Source organism: Equus quagga, chromosome 15, assembly GCF_021613505.1.
Source record: "Equus quagga isolate Etosha38 chromosome 15, UCLA_HA_Equagga_1.0, whole genome shotgun sequence".
Classification (NCBI taxonomy): Eukaryota; Metazoa; Chordata; class Mammalia; order Perissodactyla; family Equidae; genus Equus; species Equus quagga.
Window position 1 is genome coordinate 92,869,254 of NC_060281.1, and position 23,618 is coordinate 92,892,871.

Sequence of the window (23,618 nt, forward strand, 5' to 3'; positions counted from 1 at the left end):
AACGGGCCGCAACCAATGGGAGCCTCTACCTCTGAAGGCGCCTGCGCAAAACGACGGCCAAGTTTTGCGTCTCCGCCTCTGGCGGCGCGTGCGCAGGGAGGGACAGCTGCGCGCCAAACTTCTGGGCGGCCGACTTGTCCCGGCAAGGACTGCGCGAGCGCATAAGGAGAGGCCGTTCATTAGGGCCAGCGAGGCGCGGCCCCTAGTGGGAACCGGACGCTAGAGAGCGCTGTGGGAGCGCATAGTGGGGCGGGGCGGGGCGGGGCGGGGCGGGGCTGGCGGCGGGCGAGGCCGTGGTCGGGGGCGGGGAGAGCGCGGGGCCAGCGGATGGCACGGGGCGGGCTCAGGGGCCGACAGGGGGCGCACCTTCGCGCGGCCGCGCAGATGGAGGCGCTGGGCGCCGGCCCCCGCCGGGGGCGCGCCCAGGTACAGGAGGCGGCCCTGCAGAAGCTCGCGCTGCGGCCGAAGAAGGCGCTGAGCGCCCAGGAGATGGACCCGGACGAGCTGCGCAGGCGGCGGACGGCGCCATCGACCCAACGTGTTCAGTGAGTGGGCGCGGGCGGGGCTGCACGCTTGGAGACCCCCGACACCCCTGCTCTCCACCCCTCGCCCTTGCCGGAGCCCCTGAGGCCCAGGGCAGAGTCGGGTCTTGAGGGGGGCGGCCACGCCCGCCCGCTGTCGCCGAGCCGCCCGGCCCGGGCGAGGAGGTCTCCCTGCGCAGGGTGTCTGTCTCTGCAGGAGCCCGGTGGCCCTGCTGACCCTGCACGTGGCGCCCCTTGCCGTCCTCCAGATGCTCCGTCCGTGTGCTGAACAGAGGCTGCCGAGCGAGCCCCAGCCCCCTGCGGCCGTGTCTGCCCCCATCGAGCGTGCCCGAGACGAGAGGTCAGAGTTGGGCCCGGTGCTCCCCGCCCCTGTGGCCCCGGTGGCGAGGTGGCAGGGATGGGGAGGGGGCAGCGCCGGGCACGGGGTGGCCTTGGCCCTCAGTGGCCAGGCCTTTCCGTCGGTCTTGTCCCAGGACCCGCTAGGCCATCCAAGGGCCCGACCCTGGGGCTGCAGTCCCCAGCTTCGGCCTGGCTGCCGACCTGGAGAGAGCACCTGCGGATCGGGTGGATGCAGAGTGGGTGCCCCAGGGAGGCCGAGTAGGCTGGGCCTCATCTGGGACTTTTGCTGCCCCAGCCTCTCCTCTCCTCTGCGCTCCTGCCTTCGTTCCACAAACCCGGGAACAAGACTGCTTTGGTGCCTGTGCTCATGGTTTGTCCGGCCTCAGGGAAGCGCTCAGGGAGCTGGGCAGGCAGAGGCTTTCCTGCCACCCCCTCATCTGTACCCCACTCGCCCCAAGTCCTGCTCTGGAGTCTGGCCAGATGAGCTTCCCTCCTCGGGTTGCGGGACGTGAGACGGGAGTCAGCGTGGCATCCCCTGGCTGCCCTGGACACTCAGGGTGCAGAGGCCGGAGTGGCAGAGCACTGGGCATGGGTGTGAGGAGCCTCCTCGCTCTCGAGGGTCATGACTGGGGCATAAACAGGTGCTGGTGACGAGGTGTCATGGTGCAGCTCCAACTGCCTCCTCCCCATGTGTTTGTCCCTTCTGCTCCCAGGTGCTATCACAAACCCTCTGACTTGCAGCTGAACCTTCTGGGCTGGCTCCTTGGCCAGAAGCTCCAGGGCTCTCTCAGACAGCCCGAGAATGGCCGACGTTTGGGTGGAGGGCAGGCTGGGCCCCTGTGGGAGGGAGTGCCAGGGTCCTGGGTCCCCATGTCCCCTGTCCTTTGTGGCCCCAGGTACTCGAGTGCTGGCCTCCTCACTGACCCACACTCTGTCTGCTCTCTCTGTGTCTCTCTGACTTCCAGGGCCTCTTTCTGACAAGAACAGTAGCCCCCGCAAGGCCCTCCTTTTCCTAGGCCCCAGGCCTGTGGCATCTGTGGTCCTGCTCCATGGCCCTGCTGCCCCACACTCACCTCTCTCTCCCAGGCCCCCGGGGTCTCTTGGGTTCTCTGGCTGCCCATTCTCTCCTTCTATAGGTTGCATTTATTGTTTTATCTCTGGGGGTTGGTGCACTCACTTGTTTCCATGGAAACTGCCGTGGCCCCAGAAAGCCAGAGCAGCTTTGAGCGGCAAGGGCAGGACCCTGCGGGCCATCCCTGCCATCAGCTTAGAGACTGAGGACAGGATTTCAGGGCTCGCTTTATTAGAGACAACTCGCAGTCCTTCTGCAACGGGACCAACACCCCTGTCCCCGAGGCTAACTCAGCTGGGTGAGACTCAGTTCTGTGGAGGTGTCCCCACCCCAGAGGAGGACAGCAGACCGAGGGGCAGGGAAGGGGCAGCGTGGTGCACTGTGCAGAGCAGAGCCCTGGGTATGAGAAACGCCTCGGCCTCTGAGATGCTGTCGGCCACCTGGGTGGGCAGTCTGGAGGACAAACTGTGACTCTTCTTTTCTGCCTGGTTCCTGAGCTGAGAGTACCTTCCAGGCGTTTCTAGGGGTGTGTGAGGGAGAGCTGAGATCCCACACGTGGTGTGGCTTCACCCTCCTTCCTGCCCCTCCCCATGTCGCCCACCTGGAAGTTCCAGGTGCCACCTGGAGCTTGGGCCAGGGAGGAGTGGGGCAGGGCCGAGGGGCAGGTCAGGGGAGGGGTGGGTGGACTAGCGGCTGAGCTGAGGAATCGATGTGTGAGTTTCCAGAAGGAAGGAGAAACTGGGAACAGAGCCCTCCTCCCTCGAGGGGTGTTGGGGCTCATGCGCTGAGGATTCTGGGTGCCAGGCCGGCTGTAGCGCTGGGGACGCAGTGGGACTGCGAGGTGGACATGCTCTTGGTCCAGGGAGGGAGATGGCTAGACAAACCGACAGTAACAGAAGGGAGGAGGCCAGTGCAGCTGGCCTTGCTGGAGCAGTAAGGGTTGAGCAGGCTGGGGGGCCCTGGGTGCCAGCTGCAGTGTCCTTGCCCTGCAGCCCTGTAGGTGGGAAGTGGGGAGGGGGCTGAGAGAGGAAGGGCAGGCGGAGAGGCAGGGCAGAGCGTGGATCCAGTGGATCCAGGCCATTGGTGGGAGCGGGGCCTGAGCTGGGGGTGCAGGAAGAGGGAGAGAGCGGAGAGTCAGGAGGGGTGCTGTGGGAATGGCACTGGGAGCACTGGCACAGAGGGGTTGGGAGGTCAGAGGGGGCTCTTAAGGAGGTGGGGAGGGAGCCCTGAGCACGGGGGCAAGAGTGGAGTGCTCGGCTACGCAGGGTCGTTTTCGGCTCAAGTGCTCGGGCCTTGGGTCCTACTGGGCTGGGCGGCCAGTGGCCAGGCTACCAGGACACAGGGGCCTTGGGGAGATGCCTGGTGGGGTAGAGGGCAGCCTGGGGAGGGGTTTGATGGGGAGGAGCGGGAGGGGAGTGGCAGATGAGGGGCCATGCCAGGAATGCGCTGTGGCCGAGAGGCTGAGGCCAGCAGACAAGACAGATCTCTGAGGCCCCTGTCGCAGCATCTGTGCACAGAGACCTTCCTACCACCTCATCAACGGCAGTTTCTGGGGTGGAGAAAATAAAGAGTTGTCAGAGTGGTCCAAGTGTGGGGACCATGGTGGCCTAGGAGGACGAGGGGTTTGGGGCTGTGGGCACTCATTGGCCTTAGGTTTCCCACAGAATCGGGGTGTGCAGCTGCTCCAGGCCATGGGCTGGAGCCCACTCAGGGGCTTGACTCTGTCTGGATTCCTGATCCCTGGCCATTGAGGTGGCCTGTGGGGACTGTCACCGACCAGCTCACTCCTTTCTGCATTTTCCCATAGAAAAGGGAGAAGCAGAAGACCCCAGAAGCAGCGAGGGGGAATGCTTGTCATGGGGGGACGTGGGTCACTGAGGAAAGAAATTCAGTGGAGTGCTCCCTGTTGAAGTTCAGTAAACTGTTTTAAAGACGTCCCTCCAGGATATGGTGCACATCGGTCTCTGTTGTTACGTCTGTAACATATTCTGGAAGCACCGATTAAACCCTTACTGTGTGCCTGGCCAGAGAGGGCAGCAGGCCTAGCTGGTGGGTGCAGACCTTCTGGTGGGCTCTCCAGCCAGGTGATGGAATGCCCTGGACACCACCCTGCCAGGTAGCCTTGACGATCTCCGGATGACCTGCTTTAGGGGTGGGAGGAGCCCTGACTTTGAAGACAATAAGCCAGAGTGTTTTTAATATTCAGGGATCGTTGTCTGCCTTTGATGCCTAAGAGGGCCCCTCAGGAACCAGGCCTGGGAGCATGTCCCCACCGCTCCCCACCCCAGCCTGCAGTCACCTTTGACTCAGCCCCACCCTCCATTCCCTCTGACTCTAATAACGTCTCTGTATAATACACCACAGCTGCACCTGATGGCTCTAGGAGAGAAGACTCAACTCGCGGGACAAATGCCAGCATGACCGGTTCCCCAAGAAGGGAGGAGAGCTCTCACACCGGCGCACAGGCAACTCTACACATGCGTGTTTCTTCCATCCCCAAAGCTACAGCCAAGGGTGGAATTTAAAAATCCCTTACAGGCTAGACAGTCCCCAGCATGACTGTTGCAGGGCACTCCCATCAGGCCACCCTATGTGGCCTGGGTCTCACAGGCTTCAGGGTGACATTCTGTCATCCCCTGGTGGCCACTGAAAGGTGCTCTCTTTGCAGCTCTCCTCGGAAACTACCTCAGACTTCTAATCTGGAGGAACCCAACGAATGTTGTATACTGAGCTTTCTATGTCTAAGATGCAGGTCAAGACTCGTTCCCCAGCCTGAGGGAGCGCACAGCACTAAGGAGGGACTGGTGCCCGGGCACCCTGCAGACAGGGTCTACACAACCACCTGACCGGGCCGAGGAGGCCACGAGTGACTCTCAGTGCCGGCCAACCTCACAGCAGGTTTTTCTCAATTAGGAGCCTGAGTCCCACGGACATTTCAGGCACTAACCTTCCAGTGTGTGACCTAATGTGACCACGGGCATACACTTGTACGTCCGTCCCTTCTGCAGGGGGATCCAAGGAACACATGGGGGGCTTTAGCAGGGCTGTGCCACCCTCCCAGGACAGCTGCCCCAAGTGTCCACATACCTACCGACATGGTGGACTCCAGGTCCACAAACAATGCTCTGGGTACATGCTTGCCAGCCCCAGTTTCGCTGAAGCACGTGCTAAACAAGTCATCCCCACCGCCAATGGTTTTGTCACTTGGCATCTGATCATTGAGTGAATTTCATGATCAAGGCAGTACCCTTCCCAGCAGGCATCGCCCATCTGGACCCCCGCCTGCCCCATGTGGATAGAGATGCACTTGCACTGGGACAAAGAACATGAATGTGAAACCCTCATCTTCAAGGCAATTGTCACTCTACAAATGCAAATGGGACCTGATGTCATAAATTAATATTTGTAAAACATTTTGATGTCTGCAGGTTTTCTCAATCATTACATCCCATGACCTGCCATGATCATTTCATATCTGAACACCTGCCATCCACATGGATAGAGACACACTTGAACTATGATTAAGAATACAGCCATTATGAGCTTGTCTTCCAAGTGATCAGTAAGTAATATAAAAATTAATATAAAATAAGCAGTCAAGCAATTTTGCTTCCACCAAAGGGTAGATTTCCCACCCTGTTTTAAGCAATGGCTTAAAATATCAGACAAAATAACAGTGAAATAACAGTTTTTGGTCACTGGACAACAGGCAGCAGAGGCAGTGATGGCTCACAGCAAAGAAACAAGTCAGCGTGTTCCTGCCCCAGAAGCCTGCTGGGGAGTTTTCCAGCTGCAGCAGAGGGAGGGAGACCCGAAGCCCAGGGATCCCCCCGAGTTGTGAAGAGAGGATTCGGGGTTTGGGGAGGCCAAGGCAGCTGGAAACCACGGTGCTGAGACCGGGGGCAGGGGGAGAGCTGCAGGGAAGAGCTCTGTGCAGACCAGCAGGGGGTCCCACGGAGTCCACAGCTGTGGCCAGCTCGGCACACGTGTGGGGCACTCCTGACCTCACAGCTGCCACGCTGGAAAGACCTCTCCCTCACAGACACTGCACGGGGTCCTCAGAAGTGGGGCCCAGTGAGGCCTACACTCCAGGCTGTTTGGAACCCACCTAAGCAAGCTGAAAAGCAAGCCTCAAAGGGTCACACTGTTCCCAGGTATATTGATAGCATCGCCCAAAAAAACCTAAACATAGCTAAAGGAACACCAAGAAAATCTAGCACCCAAGAATGTGAAATTCATAATGTCTGGTATCCAATCTAAACTTACGAGGTATATGAAAAAAAATCCAGAAAATATGACCCTATGAAGAGAAAAAGCAACCGATGAAAACACCCAGAAATGGCATAGATGATAGAATTAGTAGACAAGGACATTAAAATAACTGTTATATATCCACATGCTCAGTAAGGTAGAGGAAAAATTAGCATGATAAGGGGAACATGTTTGCTATTAAAAAGACATAAATCAAACTGCTAATGATAAAATAGTGTCTGAAATGAACACTGGATGATATTAACAACAGATTATATACCACAGAAGATAAGATTTGAGGATGATGAAAAAGTTCTGGAAATAGTGGTGCTGGTTATACAACACATGAATGTACTTAATGCTACTGAATTGTACACTGAAAAATGGTTAAAATGGTAAATTTTGTGTCATTTATTTTGTCACAAAAAAAGTGATACTCTGCAACAAAATGAACCATGTCAACATGTGCAACAACATGGATGAATCTCAAAATAATCACAGTGAGTGAAAGAATCCAAACCACAACAACCAATGAACTCAGTGATCCCACTGACATAAAATTCTAGAAAATACAGAAAAATAGATTGGTAGGGAGTAGGAGAAGGGGGGCAGGAGGGAACTTGGGGTGATGGACATGTTCATTATCTTGATGGAGGTGATGGCTTCAGGGGTTATCAATATGTTAATATTAAAGCTTGTCAAATCATGTGCTTTAAATGAGTACTTCATGTCAATTTTACCTCAATGAAAGTAAAAAAATAAGGCAAAATAAAGATTTTTCAGACATTGAAACACTGAGAGAATTAATCATCAGCAGAGCACGACAAGAGATGTGAAAGGAACCCCTCCAGGCAGAGGGAAACAATCCTAGATGGACAGCTGGGACTACGCAAGGAGCGCAGACACCACGATTGCTAAATATGGGGCAAATATCAAAGACTTTTTGCCATATTTTAAAAGTAAAGTTGAATGTTAAAGCAAAAATAATGGTTTATTGTGGGGTTAATAACTCATATAAAAGTAACATATGGTGAACAATAGCACAGGGCCAAGAAGAGGACACGGAAGTGGACTGTCGTGAAGTGGACAGTGTCACCTGACGGCAGACTGGCACAAACAGAAGATTGAGGCAGGAATCCTCAAAGCAACCACAAAACATGAAGCGGCAGAGCCAAGAAGCTAACACAGGAGATAAGATGAAATCATACCAATAATTAACCCAAAAGAAGGTAGGAAAAGAGAGAACTGGGGACAAACGGGATAAATAGCAAACAAACATCAACCTGGTGGATCTAACACCAACCACGCCCATAGTCACATCAGCTTCCTTACAAATTCCATGTAATTACCTAATCATGGTGAATTGTCAGAGGGAGGAAAAAGCAGACCTGACTCTGTGCTAAGTGCAGGAAGCCCAGAGACAGGGAACAGGAAAGAGGAGAGAGACCCGGCAGGCTGAGGCTCCACCGCAGGAAGGGAGGGCGGCTGCAGGGGCAGCGCGGTGTGCATGCTGTGCCATCTGCTTTCTGCTGACAGCAGCATGTGCGAGCGCAGATGGGCCTTGGTCTGGGAGAGGGGAGGCTGGCATGGATGGACCATCCCACCAGGCGTCCTCCAAGCAGGTGTAGAGGAAACTCTGCTCTGGATGAGGTGGGACAGCAGGGGTGGGAGAGGCGCATGGCACACGGAAGGGGCAGCAAGGACATTGCTCCAGCACATGGGGACCCGGTGGAGATGTTGGGGCCTCCCACTCCACCACTCATCTTGTGCTTCTCCAAGAGCGCCACGGTGGGCTCTCACCTGCAGCTGGGTGGGCAGACTAGCAGGAACTCAGGGTCTCTCAGTTCTCTGATGCCCCCGAAGGCCTCTGGTTGGGGGTGGGAGGCAGGCCCCGCCAGACAGCACCTCGCCTGCAGGGAGCTCTCAGGGAGCAGTGCTTTCACTGGAGTCCAGTGGGGAGAGTGCAGGCCAGGACCAACAGTGCTGCTTTCAAAGCATAGAACTTCCCAGGGAAAGAGGGTCATTTCCTAATAGTAGAGGGACCATTCACCAGGAAGGCATCACAGTCCTCGATGGCTGTGTATCAGGAGAGTCATAGCTTCTAGACACAGAGCTTCAAATATACAAAGAAAACCCACAGAACTGAAAGGAGAAACAGACGGCCCACAGTCCGAGATTTCAACACTCGCTCGATCACTGACTCAGCAGCTAGACAGAGACGAGGACGGATGCGGAAGCCCTGGACAGCACTGTCACCACTCTGCCCGAACTGACATTACAGAACACGCCCTCCAACACAGCAGAGAACACATTCTTCTCACGTGCACAGGGGACATTTGCCAAGAGACCACATTCCCCACCAAGCAAAGACAAGTCTCAGTAAACCCCAAATAATCCAAAGAAGAGTTTGCTCAGTAGTGGGAGGAAGAGCGGAGCCCAGAGAGCCCTGAGCAGCCCCGCCTCCAGCTCCAGTCTCCATCCCTGCAGCTTTGAGGGGTGAGCTGGCCCAGCCACCGTCACCACACCCTGAGCGGCCCTGCCTCCAGCTCCAGTCTCTGTCACTGCACCCTTGAGGGGTGAGCTGGCCCAGCCACCGTCACCACACCCTGAGCAGCCCTGCCTCCATCCAGTCTCCATCACTGCACCCTTGAGGGGTGAGCTGGCCCAGCCACTGTCACCACACCCTGAGCAGCGAGGCCAAGACCCTCAGCTGCCCCCACCCCCTGTGCTGCCGACACCAAGCCCAGCACCACAGAAGGAGTGCAGGCACAAGAGGGTAATTGTGATACAGGCTTGGGAACAGTAAAATGGTTCAGTGTAAGAAGTGGATATTGTTTTGCCCACAGGAAGGAGCAGGGAAGATGCACTAGAACACAGACCACCACAGAGAAGGAAGCCCAGCACGGACCTTCGCAGTGCAGGAGATGGGGAGACTGTGCAGTCTGATGCTGCTGCAGGAGAAGGGGGCAGAGGAGCAAATGTGACAGGCCTGGCGGAGCTGCAGTGCAGACACTAAATGTGCAGCAGCCTGGGGCCAGCATAGCTGCTGTTCACGTCGCAGGGGTCTCCACACCCCCCAGCAGAACCACCAGAATAGTGACAGCGGGAAAGAATGCGGGATCAGAGAGAGCTCCTGAAGGCCAGGCCCCACAGTGCTGGCCTAACTGCACGCAGGCCACGGTCCCCACCTCACCACATGCAGAGACCCTGTGGGTGACAACCACAGTGTTCCAGCCCTCCTGTGCAGGGAGAAGTGATGGAGGGGACTGACACCCAGGGTGCAGGAGAACAAGCTAGACCAGTAGACAAGCCGTATCGGGGTATAGACCACAGTGCCGCAGGGGCCCTCCTCACCAAAGACAGCCAGAGAGGACGGCCACACAGATCAGGAAGATCAGGGACAGGAGACCTACTGTAAGCAGCCACCTCAACGTCAGCACCGCCACACCTTCATTGACCAACACAGAGGCCAAGAAATCCCTAGACCACAAGATGGCCAGGAGATGAAAGCAGCTGCCCCCCAGCTGAGAACCCCTCTCCCGGGGCTGAGTGTCCCGCCTCCACCACCGTCTGTAGTCATCCAACACAAAGAGATGAGACGACATTCCAGCACCAAGAAATGAACAGAAGATCGGAGCGGAAGAGCTTAAGGGCTTGCTTTTTGCCCGCTGACCAGATAGCTGGAACCATCTGCATTATCTATGCAGCATGGGACCTTCATTATTTTATCTAAAGATGTCTCTTTTTGGTAATGACAAAGGTGTTTTGTTTTAAGCCTAGTTTTTCTCAATACACCTTTAAAAGTTTTAAAATTGTTTCATATCTGGTCAAGTTAAGTTTCTAAGAACCTGAGTTTTAACTTGTGATAAAAATTTACAAGTTGATATTTTCAAAAACCTCAACAAACTGCAAGCACCTATTAATAACGGTCTTAAAAAAATTAAACAATACAAGATATGTTTTCTGAATGCTGGAATTAAATTAGAAACCAGTAACACAAAGACATCTGAAAAGTCCCCAAATATTTGGAAACTAATAACAAGGGATATTAGGAAGTATTCTGACTGGAATGAAAATGAAAACATGACATACCAAAATTTGTGGGATGCAGCTAAAACAGTGCTTAGAGGCAAACATATATAATAAACACTCATATCAGAAACAGTTACAAAGGCCTAAAGTCAATGACCCATAAAACTCTTATGGAAAATGGAAGCGGAATGAACGTTTCCCAACTCACTCTATGAGGCCAGCATCATCCGTGTACCAAAACCAACAACAGTATAAGGAACCTACAAACCAGTAACCCTCATGAACACAGACACAGGAAGTCGTTCAAAAGTTTCAGAATCAATGACCTAAGCTTTCACCTTAAGAAACTGAAAAAGAGCCAATATCCAACTTATACAGGGAAAAAGGAAATAATAAAGAACAGAAATAAACTAAACAGAAACAGATTTAAAAAAAAAGGAGGGAATCAATGAAACCAAAACCTAGTCCTCTGAGCTGAGCAATCACATTGATAAACCCCCACCCAAATTGATTCAGAGAAAGAGAAGACACACATTACCAAAATCAGGAATGAAAAAGAGGATGTCACTATTGACACTGAGATATTGACAGGTAAAGGAATATTATGAATGACTCTGCTCCCATAAATTCAACAACATAGATGAAACAGACAAATACCTTACACTTACTACTGGAGCTCACCCAAGGAGAGAGAACAGAAGAAATGAAATAGGCAGTCAAAATGGCCACATCAGGACCCAGACCATTTTAAGCGTGGGTATTATTTTCCCATCATATAATCATGACCACATTACAGTTCAAGTTGTTTCTGATTTCCTAACCCAGCATTGTAATCTCCCAGCTCATAAGAGTGATAGTCTAGAAGCCTCGAAATTCTGCTTCTGGGCTCCTCTATAGTAAGTGAAAGACAAGGGGCTAATTCACAGCTAATAGGATAACTCTGCTTCTGCCCAAATTGCAATAGTGAGCCAGAAAAAAATCACCCTTCGAGGCAGGGATAAATTCTCTAGAAGGTACTAAACTTTGTGATGAGGCTTTGCGATGCATAAAGTAGGACTTTAATCAAAATTTCTACGGCTGGGATTTCCATTATATTCATCTCGAGGCACAAACCCTTCTAACAAAGGGAAAGTACCTGGAATAACACTGTCTCAGAGAAGGTCAGTGTAAGTTCTTCTAGGTTAAATTAACACCAACTCATCACCACCTCCCCCTCACCTGAAGTTGCTTAGTTTAGTTGGTTTAACCAAGTACTATGAACTCTTAAAATCACATTTAGGCATTTCAACTTGAGAAGACTATTATACCAACAAACAATGGCTGAATAGCTCTTCTGAAAGTATTAATCACGGTATTTTTCTTTTTAAGACAAAGACTTTAGTAAAAATAACAGCTCCTAAAAATGATGAAATGCACAAATTTCTTCTAATCGAGAAGCCTTCTTTTACTTGTCAGGTAACAGAAGATACTTTTCCTTTACACTTGGAATACTTCACCTCTATAAAACATTTTTGTGAGCAGCTTGATTTCATGCTGTGCAATGACCAATAACAGAAGCCTCAAAACCAACTTCTACAAAAGGAGAATGCAGAGGCTACTGTGAGTTATTGTATAATTACATACTTTTTTATAAAGTTTGGACTCTACCACAATGGTCAGGAGGGGAAACTGAGGCTGAGATGATTGCCCGTCAGCCTCAGCTCCCCGGGAACAAGTGAAATTTGAACTGGACCATATGAAGTCCGGTTCCAGGGTCATTCTTGCCTCTCTCCTCATCAGGCTGCCTCTGGGCACTGCTTGTTCTAGAAGCGAAGGATGACAGAAGTGATGGTTGGGTTCCACCGACATGTAAACTATTAACATATTAATCCAACAATTACCCAGGAGATACCTGTGAGCTGAGGATACAAAAATGAACAAGCTAAAGGCAGAAGCCCACCCTGTGTGGGAAAACAGGAATCCTCACATGTCGCCGACGGAAAGGGATCTGCCCATGTCTACAGACTCCCAGTCCTCCACCCCTGGCAGCCCCTGCACACCCACACGGCAGGAAGCGGCACACGCGCGGACGCTCATGGCAGCGTTCTGGGTCAAGGCTGGAAACACCCGAGACTCCGTGACACAGAACAGGCCGACTGACCCACAGCCACGCTCTGGACACCGTGCGGGGCAAACGACCGTGCAGATCCTTGGAGCTGAGACGGAGGGAGCCGGAGTTTCCGTACAACAAAACTACAGGCGCAAGAGTGCATACTGGGTGCTACCTTTGGTGCAAGAAAGAGGGGATGTCAGCACATCTATTCCTGTTTGCTTGGTTTTGCTTTAAAAAAAATTATAAGTATAAACAACCAGGAAAAAAAAAAAACCCCTATCTAATGGGGGAAGCAAGATTTTTCCGCATATGCCGGTTTCTATCGTTCGTATTACAAGACCTTGTAAATACTGCCCATCGTTTAAGCGCCCTCGCGAGCTCCCAACACAGCAGAGACGTGCAGAAGAGAGCTGGAGCGCAACACTCGGTGCTGCTTCCAAAGGAAGAGTCTGGAAGGGTGAGGGCAGAGGGCGACCGCACCCGCGCAGTGTGCCCGGTGCCCACCCCCGACCCACAAGCTGTGGGGACACGGTCTTGGGTGGCGCCCGGTCCCGGGGCTGCCGGTCAGGGACAAGGCCCTGGAGCCCAGCCGCCCCCGAGCCAGGGCGACCCTTGCTGGCCGCACGCGCGCTCCTACCCGCTACAGGTCCAACGCCACGCCCCCGACTGCAGCCCGCAGCAGCCTGATTGGCTTGCCGCCCATCCTACGGCCATTGGCTCTGATCGCTTTGGGGGGCGGGCCCTAGACAGGGTCCCTAATCGCCATTGGCCATTTTCCTGAGCAGCGAAATTGCTCTTTTGATTGGTCTTCCCTTTGGGTGGGAAGTTGAACGTGTGGTGCCGCGCCGGCGGGAAGCTGCGGGGCTGGTGGTGGCTGGGCTGGGGGAGCCCTGACGGGGAGGCCGCGCTGCCAGCTCTCGGTGCCCGAGCCCCGTCCGTCCGTGAAAGGCGGGCTCCCCGTGAGCAGCACAGGCCAGGAGGGACAGGGCCGGGCCTGTGAGAGGCTCTGCAGCCGGCAGCGCAGCCACCGGGGAGGGCTGTCAGCGCCCCTCTCACCGCCATGGCCGGCGTCCTGGGCTGGGACAAAGCTCCAAGCCTAGGCCTGTCAGGGGCAGATGTGTCACCGGACTCCTGCAAGCGCACCCGGGGCGGACCAGTGCTGGGTCCTGGGAGGAAGTGGCTGGGAAGCTCGAGGAGGGAGGGAGGAGTACTTCCTCCTTCCGGGAGACTTGGGACGCGGGAGCGGGTCTTAAAGAAAGTATCGCGAGGTTTCCAAGCAGCACGAAGGCAGGGCGGGCTTGGGAGAGCTGTGGGAATCAGCGTGGCGCGTGGACTGTGGTGGAGACGGTGACACTGGTGGCTCTGGGCTGGGCTGTCGTGACGACGGAAGGACAAAGGGTTTGGCTCACCTGGGTGAGCGGAGGCCAGCAGGCAGCAGGTGCGGGTCGGACTGGCCCACTAGAGGGGGCATATGGCATCCGGGGAGGATGTGGGCAGGAGACCCCCCACGGGGTCATTGCAGGAGGCCAAAGAATTACCCACACCCCACACCTTGGTGAAAGAACAGAATTTCCAAGGTCTCGAAGGGTGACTGATGCCCTCAGTTTACCACCCCCAGAATTCCCCCACTCCTGCTGCTGGTCCATGGGAGAGTGTGTGTTTACCCTACAGGGGAAAGAGCCCCTCTCGTGGCTCTTCTAAGCACGACCTGAATGGGCTGGAATTTTCGTAGAGCAGGCAGCCCCAAAAAGGAGTTAAATACAGAGAATATAAATACATAAATATGTTATGTATAATAATTTAAAATATAAATTATATATCAATATATTAATAAATATAAAGTAAAAATTAGAAAAAAGATGCAAAATGTGGATTTCTTACCCTGCCTACACAGCTAGGCCAATGGGTGCATGGGGTAATGTTCTCAGTGGCAGTTCAAATGGGCTGGCTTTCAGCAACACAACCCCCCCCCCCCACACACACACACACAACCCCGGTTCCCCATGGATCCAGTGGGACCAACTCTTCAGCGCCCCTTGCTCTGGCAGATTTCAGAGTGGGGTCTAGGGGTCAGAAGGGTCAGGCCGCTAGCTGGGGCTTCCAGGGAGTGATGTTTGGAGAACCAGACACGGGACTGTCCCAGGGAGGCCCAGTGTGGTGGGTACAAGGAGCCGGTCAGCCTCGGGCAGAGAGGCTACAGGAATTGGAGGAGGGTGCACCTCTGGTGAGGGCTGGAGCAGGTGGGGACAGAGGTGACTGCCATTGCCAGGGCTGGAGGACAAGAAGAAGGAAGGGCTGGGAAACCAGTTCATGGTGAGGTGTAGTGAGGATGACTGTGGAGAGCTAATATGGGGCCGCATGCTGGTGGGCTTTGAATGCTGGAGTTTGGGCTGAATTTGGCTCTGGGGAGAATAGCAGACTCGGGGAGGGGACAGCATGGGGACAGAGAGACAGACAAAAGTGGAGGAAAAGATAGCAAGGAGGACTGACTTGGGAGAAATGTAAGACTTCTTTTGCCCCATCCCACTCCCCAAAAGAAAAAAGCCCTCAGAAACTGGGGAGGCCTGGACTGCCTGAAATGAATGAGCTGATTTGAGCAATCTGATTTGGATACTAACAGAAAGGGGAACTCCAGGAGGCAGGACATAGGGACATCTGGCTCACATGTGGCATGTGGACTCAATGATTAAGAGGAGTGGTGTGTGTGTTGGGGGGAGTAATGCCTTGACTCTGTTAACCTAAAAATAAACAGCCAAAATGAGAGACAGAGAGGCATTTATTTTGGGATCAAAGAATTGCAATTCAGGAAGAACAGATTGAGGTAGAAACCCAAGTAGCGTTCCAATAGGGCATAAAAGTCAGGGGCTTTTAAAGGCATAGAAGGGAGGGTTGCATTACTGAGAATGTTAATTGGGATTGGTGGCAGAAAGCTAATCTTGGCTAAAATAATGATTACTAAGTCCAGCTAGAGGGGGGCAAAAGTCAAACACTGTGAGGGGCTGCAGGTTTCTTGCAGCGTTACTCAGTTCAGAAGTTCATGTTCTGCTGGATGAGGACATGCATGAGACGCATTTCCTTCATGGCTTCCCAGCTCCATTTTAAAGCCCTTAGACATAAGTGACTCTGTTTTATGTCACATTTCATGTTTTTCCCCTTTTGATCAAGATCTTTCTCTGAAAGCATCACTGATCAACCAAGATTTGTTTAGTCCCACATTGCTGGGATTGACCTGTCCCCGAAAGTCGTTTCCCACATCTGGGAGAATTTTTTTTTCCCAGTGGTTATTCTAAGGACTCTGTGTCATAGGGGTTAGGCCACATTTGAGCAACAATGAGGCAGTCAAGAAAGGACACTTAGGGGGTTGGCCCCGTGGCCGAGTGGTTAAGTTTGCACACTCCACTTCGGTGGCCCAGGGTTTCAGTGGTTCGGATCCTGGGCGCAGACATGGCACCACTTATCAGGCCACGCTGAGGCAACATCCCACATGCCACAACTAGAAGGACCCGCAACTAAAATATACAACCATGTACTAGGGGGATGGGGGAAGAAAGGGGGGGGGGGGGTGCGGGGGAAAGAAGATTCGCAACAGTTGTTAGCTCAGGTGCCAATCTTTAAAAAATAAAACTAAATAAATAAATAAAAAAGAAACAACACTTAGGGAATTTCCCTGCCTGGGAATTTCATCTGATTACCTGAAGTTTCAGATGAATAACTTATCTATCAGTTCAACATGTTGAGTGACCATGATCTTGGTGTTTGTAGAAGTTCTGGAGCAGATCTGAGTGAGTAGCAGCACAAGAAGCTTAAATACGAGTGCATATAGCACATTTCCAGTAATAATCATAAACAATAGTTGAAGTCCTGGTGTCATCCAAGCACCTTTACCTGAAGGAAGCAGCTGAAAACACTAATAGGGAACCAAAAAGTGTTACTAAAAGACATTGGACTACAGAAATCCTATGCTATTTTTGTGATTTTTTTCCAATTTATAACTCAACTTCACTGGAAAAGTTGATGCAGGTACAGCGGGAGGTGTTGGCTGTGACACAGATGCTACTCTGTCCTGCAAGGAGATAATGGGGTGCTGTTTGATTATCTAATATGACCCTTGCTAGGGAATCCACGGATCATTGTTGTTGAGCTAGGGCTTGAGCAGTAGAATTTGCCAGTGTGGCTATGGTTAGGGATACATTTTTTAATCAGCAGCTCATCATGGACAACATCAGTCAAAGGGGCAAAGCCTTTGTCAATGATAATCAGTGGAGAGGAAGACGAGGTGTAAAAAGGGGGTCTCGAAGTCTTGCCTAGACCTATGAGACTGCAATTGGGTTTCTTCTTTAACAAAAACTTGAAATTGAAAATTATGGCATCCTGAAAGGCATTGTCCTGCCATATGCCAGCTGTCTAGATTTCATAAGCCCATGGTGGTAATCACACACAAAGGTGTAACCTAAAGGGGGCAATTTCTTCTAGTTCGGTAGCAGTGTCAGTGGTCAGGGGCACTTGGTGAGGTCCTTCCCAATGGCGCTCGAGGGCTGGCCACCTCCTCTGATGCTTCCAGAATACCCAGTCACCAGGCTGTAAAGTGTGACCAACAGGATCCTTTAAAGTGGGATCCAGGAAAGTGTCTTTAACCTGTTGATAATGGGCTGGGGATAAGACAGTAGAGACTCACAGGAGCTGGTCACACTCACATAAGACAACAGGGGAGCAGCAGAAGGTTATGGACCAACAGACACTGATCTGCTGGTGACTGTCCCATGTGGAGTTAGTCTACGTTTTCCAAAGAGGGCACTGCCAACAGCCAGCAAGGCCGAAGGCAATACCTTAGGCCAGGGGAGTCCAGTCCACAGTATGTAACAAACCTCAGAGACAATTAGGACTAGAATCTAATGTCTACAAAGGTGCAAACAGAATTTTTCTCTCTACAATTAGCCTCAATTTTTTTTTTTTTTTGCCAAAGATAATCACAGTAAAACTAATTTACTTATATTAAAAAGTTGGCCTGATCATTTATACAAGTGAAATAAGAACACTTGCTGAGACTTTCTGAATTCTGGAGGGATCAGGTAGGGAGAAAAAGTCAATGTTTCACCTTTCTTTACAAAGGTAGGTGTTACCAAATTGTCAATAGATTAAGAGAAATGATTTCTTTAAATCTGGAAAAACAAAACATTAGAGCATCTTTCTCACCTCATGTAGTTCTATGTAATTTAATATTTCTTCAGCTTGAATCTAGTTTTTCATTAGTTTTCTTGACTTTGCCTGATTATTGAGGGTGACAGGGACAGTGATAATCCCAAGAGTTTGGAAAGTTTTTGTTAAGGATCGTATGATTTGCCCATTGAAGCGGGTGCCTGGAGATCGTGGACGGTACATCTCAAGTGGGAAGCATGTGTTCTAGCAGTTTCTCTGCCATTGTGAGGGCATCAGCTTTGTAGCAAGGGAAAGGCTTTAACCCATCCAGAAACCACAGACAACAACAAGAACGTATTGATGAGCCATAGGAAGTGGCAGCTGAGTGAAGTCTGGCTTCAGGTGCTCAAAGGACCCCGAGGGAGGAGTTCTGAGGCCTCTGGGAACAGAAATAGTTTCTCCTGTACTGGGTGAAGGAATTTAAAAACTGAAAAATGGGATTTGCCAGGGAGCTGGGAAAAGCCCAGCAGCCATCTTCAGTTTTCCATAGTCCTGACTGTTTGTTGAATTTACAGCCATTGTTCACCCACCTTAATTTCCGTGCTTTAGGAGCAGACTGTTGCCATGTTATAAGGACATCAGGATGCCAAAAGTCTGGCAATGAGGGACTATTCTTTGCAGAGGCAGAGTGAACTTCATCCACATAAGCCAATCTTTATAGATTCTGTGGTTGCTGCCTTTATCTGAAAATCAGCTAAGGAGCTTTCCTGACTTTTAGTGTGAACCTCAATTTTGATGACAGACAACATTTTATCCCAGGACATGCTAGACTCCCAAGAATTTCACATAATTTCTTGAACTCTTATAACATACTTACAAAGACATAGCATAAAGAAGGCTTAATGTTATTTCTTACTTGACGACACTTCCCCTGTAATTTAACATATCAGATAAGCTTAATTAGCTTAATGTCTCTCTTTTTATAAGGAGAGAAAACCAATCTTTTGAGATGTTTTAGCGATCCTCTGAAAAATCCCGCTGTTACCTAGAGGTCAAAAAAAGACTTCATTTAGAATCTGATTTTGGGAAGTTTGTCAAAAATATCAAAGAAGTCTTAAAATACTTGCCTAAATAGGACCAAAAATCATTATGAAACAATATTTAATTATCTATTTAACCAAGGTTATATAAAGATTTCAAAGACACATATAGAAGGTTATATAGCTGCAAAACCTTAGCTCTCTGTAATAGGAAAGACTCAGCTTTTAACAAAGAGCACAGGAAATTATTTTGATAAAACATAAAATCCCTGCCTTTCAGGCAGATTACTCAAAGATAAAAAAAACTTTTCATAATCCGTTTATCAAGACTAGATTAAAAGCCCAGGAAACCTTGTCCTTATAACAAAAGCAGAGAGAAAACCAAATTCCCATTTTGCACCCACTTCTTTTTGATATTAAAACTTATTTGCTTAATGAAATTCATTCCAATCTTAGCCAGCTCAACCATGCACAACCTTTTGTCAGGGTTCCTCTTCCACAAACTTTCTTTTTTACATTCAGAATTTGTCCTTTCTTCCCCATAACCAGTTTTACTTTAGGACTAATATACTTTCTTAACAAAAATATCTCCATTCCTGTTTAGAAGGAAAGTACCTCAACATAATAAAAGCCATATATGACAAACCCACAGCCAACATCATTCTCAATGGGGAAAAACGGAAAGCCATGCCTCTGAGAACAAGAACAAGAAAAGGGTGCCCACTCTCACCACTCTTATTCAACATAGTACTGGAGGTTTGGGCCAGAGCAATTAGACAAGAAAAAGAAATAAAAGGAATCCAAATAGGCAATGAAGAAGTGAATCTGTTGCTGTTTGCAGGTGACATGATGTTATATAGAGAAAACCCTAAAAAATCCATCAGAAAGCTACTAGAAATAGTCAACAATTATAGCAAAGTTGCAGGGTACAAAAATCAACACACAGAAATCAGTTCCTTTTTATACTCGAATAACAAACTAACAGAAAGAGAACTCAAGAACACAATCCCGTTCACAAATAAAATATCTTGGAATAAATTTAACGAGGGAGGTGAAAGACCTATACAATGAAAACTACAAGACTTTCCTGAAAGAAATTGATGATGATATAAAGAGATGGAAGGACATTCCATGCACATGGATTGGAAGAATAAACATAGTTAAAATGTCCATACTACCTACAGCAATCTACAGATTCAATGCAATCTCATTCAGAATCCCAATGACACTCTTCATGGAAATAGAACAAAGAATCCTAAAATTCATATGGGGCAATAAAAGACCCCAAATTTCTAAATCTATCCTGAGAAAAAGGAACAAAGCTGGAGGCTTCACAATCCCAGACTTCAAAACATACGCCAAAGCTACAGTAATCAAAACAGCATGGTACTGGTACAAAAACAGGTGCACAGATCAATGGAGCAGAATTGAAAGCCCAGAAATAAAACCACACATCTACAGACAGCTGACCTTCAGCAAAGGAGCTGAGAACATACAATGGAGAAAGTAAAGTCTCTTCAACAAATGGTGTTGGGAAAACCTGACAGCTAGATGTAAAAGAATGAAAATAGACTATTTTCTTATACCATTCACAAAAATAAACTCAAAATGGATCAAAGACTTAAAGGTAAGACCTGAAACCATAAGACTTCCAGAAGAAAATATAGGCAGTACACTCTTTGACATCAGCCTTAAAAGGATCTTTTCAGACACCATGTCTTCTTGGACAAGGCAAACAAAAGAAAGAATAAACAAGTGGGACTTCATCGGACTAAAGAGCTTCTGCAAGGCAAGGGAAAACAGGATTGAAATGAAAAGACAACCCACCAACTGGGAAAAAATATTTGCAAGTCATATATCTGACAAAGAGTTAATCTCCATAATATATAAAGAACCCACACAACTCAACAACAAAAAAATAAAAAAATCTGATCAAAAAATGGGCAGGGGATATGAACAGACATTCCTCCAAAGAAGATATATGGATGACCAATAGGCACATGAAAAGATGCTTATCATCACTGATCATCAGGGAAATACAAATCAAAACTACACTAAGATATCAGCTTACACCAGTTAGAATGGCTAAACTAACCAAGACAAAAAATAACAAATGTTGGAGAGGTTGTGGAGAAAAAGGAACCCTCATATACTGCTGTGGGAATGCAAACTGGTGCAGCCACTATGTAACAGTATGGCGATTTCTCAAAAAATTAAAAATAGAAATGCCATATGACCCAGCCATCCCACTACTCAGTATTTATCCAAAGAACTTGAAATCAGCAATTCAAAGAGACTTCTGCACCCCTATGCTCATTGCAGCACTATTTACAATAGCCAAGATGTGGAAGCAACCTAAGTGCCCATCGACTGAGGAGTGGATAAAGAACATATGGTATATTCACAAAGGAATGGAGCACTCCTGGGCTATATGGTCTTCAGGGTTGGCTCATAATAAATTCACCCCAATTTTGATTTATAGATTGTTTATGGATTATTTGCATCAAGATTTCTTGGCATAGTCAGTAGGATTTCAGAGAAACCCACCAGAGACCACCTGGAATCTACATGGAACTGGCATTTGGTACCAATAGGGGCCCACTGAGCACCTGCCCCCCCGACCCTGGATCACTGCATTCTTCAGGTGACCCTGGTGAGTTTTCCTGAAACCTGGACCTCCTTATTTTAAGTTGATGGTCTAGAGTTTATATGAGCTATTTCAAACCTTAAAACTAGGCGTCTTACAGGGGTACCATACATACCCTAGGTAAGAGGAACCAAGGGGGGAATTTCTAGGTAAGGGAAACTTAGGGGTAATTTCCTAGGCCAGGGGAGCCTTGGGGTAACTTTGGAGTGAATGGGTCAGGCTGACCTTTTTAATTTGGCTTTAAACTGGAAAGAATTGTATCCATAAAGTCTGAATAAATTGTTTGTCCAGTGCCCTGAGCTCCCACGGTAGTTTTAGACTGCTGGTGGGTGCAAGGGGCCAAGACACCTAGGAGAATGCTCATGACCTTTTTGGGGAGTGACATTCACAAGCAGCACACTTCTGACCCACAGCACTGTCCCTAGAGATTATTAAGACTTTATAGTAAAACAAAACTAAAGGAAAAATGGGAAATCAATCTTCTAAAAGCTGATGAGTTCCTGAATGAGCAGCCTTCCCTTGGAACTCTGGCTGGCTTCATGCTGAAACTTACAAGTGCTTAATGAAATGCAGATAGCTGTAAATGGCTGGCAAGATAACCCAGGATAATTTAAAATCTTACCAAGCTTTTTTCACGTTCTGAGAGGTTGGCATACTAAACATCAGGTTGAGGTCCCAAAATATGATCAGACAAAATGTAGTTTCACCCCATATTGTGGTCAGCGATACTCAGACAGAAATGCAGGTTGCACTCCATCCATGGCTAAGGGTTCTACCAAACTGCTGCCAGCCTCAGGGGAATTACACTGGCCATTAGAAAGAACGTTCCAATTAGATAAGATTATTTAAAAAGTGCACTTAAAAAGTAAAGACTTCAAAATTCCAAAATAACCTTATTGAAAGTTTTGTTGCAAAAAGCTAATAAAGAATTACATTATAAAATGTACCTGAAGGAATATATTAGGCCATGACTTTACAGACATCTTGGTAGTCTACCCCTAGAGTTAATGAGACTGAGAGATTTTTCTTGGAAACTGCTATATTAAAGATTATTGAAACTGTTCAATACAGCCAGGTAGTTACTGTTTGTCTCAGCTGAAACCTGACAAGGTATTTGAAAGGATTTAGCAACTTATCATCAGAAATTTGGTCAAACTGGAAGTTGATGTTCAGAGCCTGATAGGAATTTTTTTTTAGGCCTTCTTCCCTAAATTAAAATAAAACTAAATACCCAGATGGAAGGAAGAAAATTAGGGTGATGCGGTTGGACAGGTAGAACAACTGTCCTCAACTTACAAACCCTGTAAGACTGGAAAAGCAGCTCTAGAGGCAGTTCAGATTCCACCCAGCTCCTTCATCTCAGAAAGGATCATGGCCCCACCTCTCTGGGAACTGTTATCTGACCCATCACCAATTCGTAAGACTGAAGGGAAAAAAAGGGAAAAGGCCAAAAAAAATGGCCATAAGCGTCCCCTTGCCCAAAATGTAGCATCTTGGGTGTCTTCTCCACAAATATTAGTAAAAGAGGCTGAAAACAAAATTTGGATTCATAACTAGGGAGCTTTATATTACTGGACCTGATTCATGTCAGTAATTTTAAAACAATAGCTGTGGAGACTCTGTGTATGTGTGTCTATATGTATGTGATATATGTGTGATATTTTACCTCCGGATGGTATGGCCAAAATTAGGAGCTCTAGTTAATTGGCTAATGTAAGCACTTACATAAATTATTTCTAAATGCAACTAACCCAAATGTCTTTCAAGTTAACTGGATAAAATTAATCTTTGGTAAATGAAAGCTTATTTAAGATTGTTGATTTAATTAAAATGGACATGTCCTCAGAGTTATCAGCATTGGATATGATGCAGACATGCAGCCTTTATTCGAAATTTGTTGATCAAATAAGCCAACGTTATCTCTATTACAAAACTGGTTAACAAAAATAATAAACTGATGGCTAATTTTGCCTAATGTCTCATGAAGTTTTGTAGCAATCTACATATTTGTTAGGAAGGAGTAAATAGATGTGAAATAGACAAAAGTGTTGGGTGAACTTTTAAAAATAATTATGTTATGGCATGTATATTTAAAATAACTTCAAAACCTTTTGGTAACTTGAAACCTTAAAGTTTTGCTAATTAAATTAAATAATAAAATTTATTGAGTATCTAGGTCATTTCCATGTAAGATAAAATATTAGATGCTAATTATTAAAATACTGAAGTTTATTTACTTTTGGCTTCTTATTACAGAGAAACCAAAAGATGTTTGGGTCTATTAGTAAATATGTCTTCTATTTTATTAAAAGATTGTACTATGAAGCAACATGTTTTTAGAAATTATAAAAGGTATTTATAAATTTGCCAAGCCACAAAATGCTAATCTAAAAGATAGTTTATAATTGCTTACTTCTTAGTTTTCATTAAAAATTAAGGTCTGTAAGGGTTAAAAGTTCTAATTAAT

At 48.4% G+C, this 23,618-nt stretch overlaps 1 protein-coding gene across 5 annotated transcripts in view; it reads left to right on the top strand.

Moving 5' to 3' along the window:
• Positions 1–14: 14 nt before the first annotated feature.
• The window catches only part of LOC124226670 (cationic amino acid transporter 4-like), a 40,919-nt gene continuing 17,315 nt past the window's right edge, over positions 15–23,618 (top strand). Inside the window, exons 1-2 of one of the 5 annotated variants that reach the window (XR_006885345.1) lie at positions 15–545; positions 4,318–7,181. Coding sequence is in view for 4 of the 5 variants with exons in the window: in XM_046640264.1 (XP_046496220.1) it covers positions 328–545; positions 739–882 (362 nt within the window). In the remaining variant the exon portion in view is untranslated. Of the gene's footprint in view, positions 546–738; positions 883–4,317; positions 7,182–23,618 lie in introns of those variants that run through there. The other 4 variants (XM_046640264.1, XM_046640262.1, XM_046640265.1 and 1 more) reach the window with 4 other exon arrangements.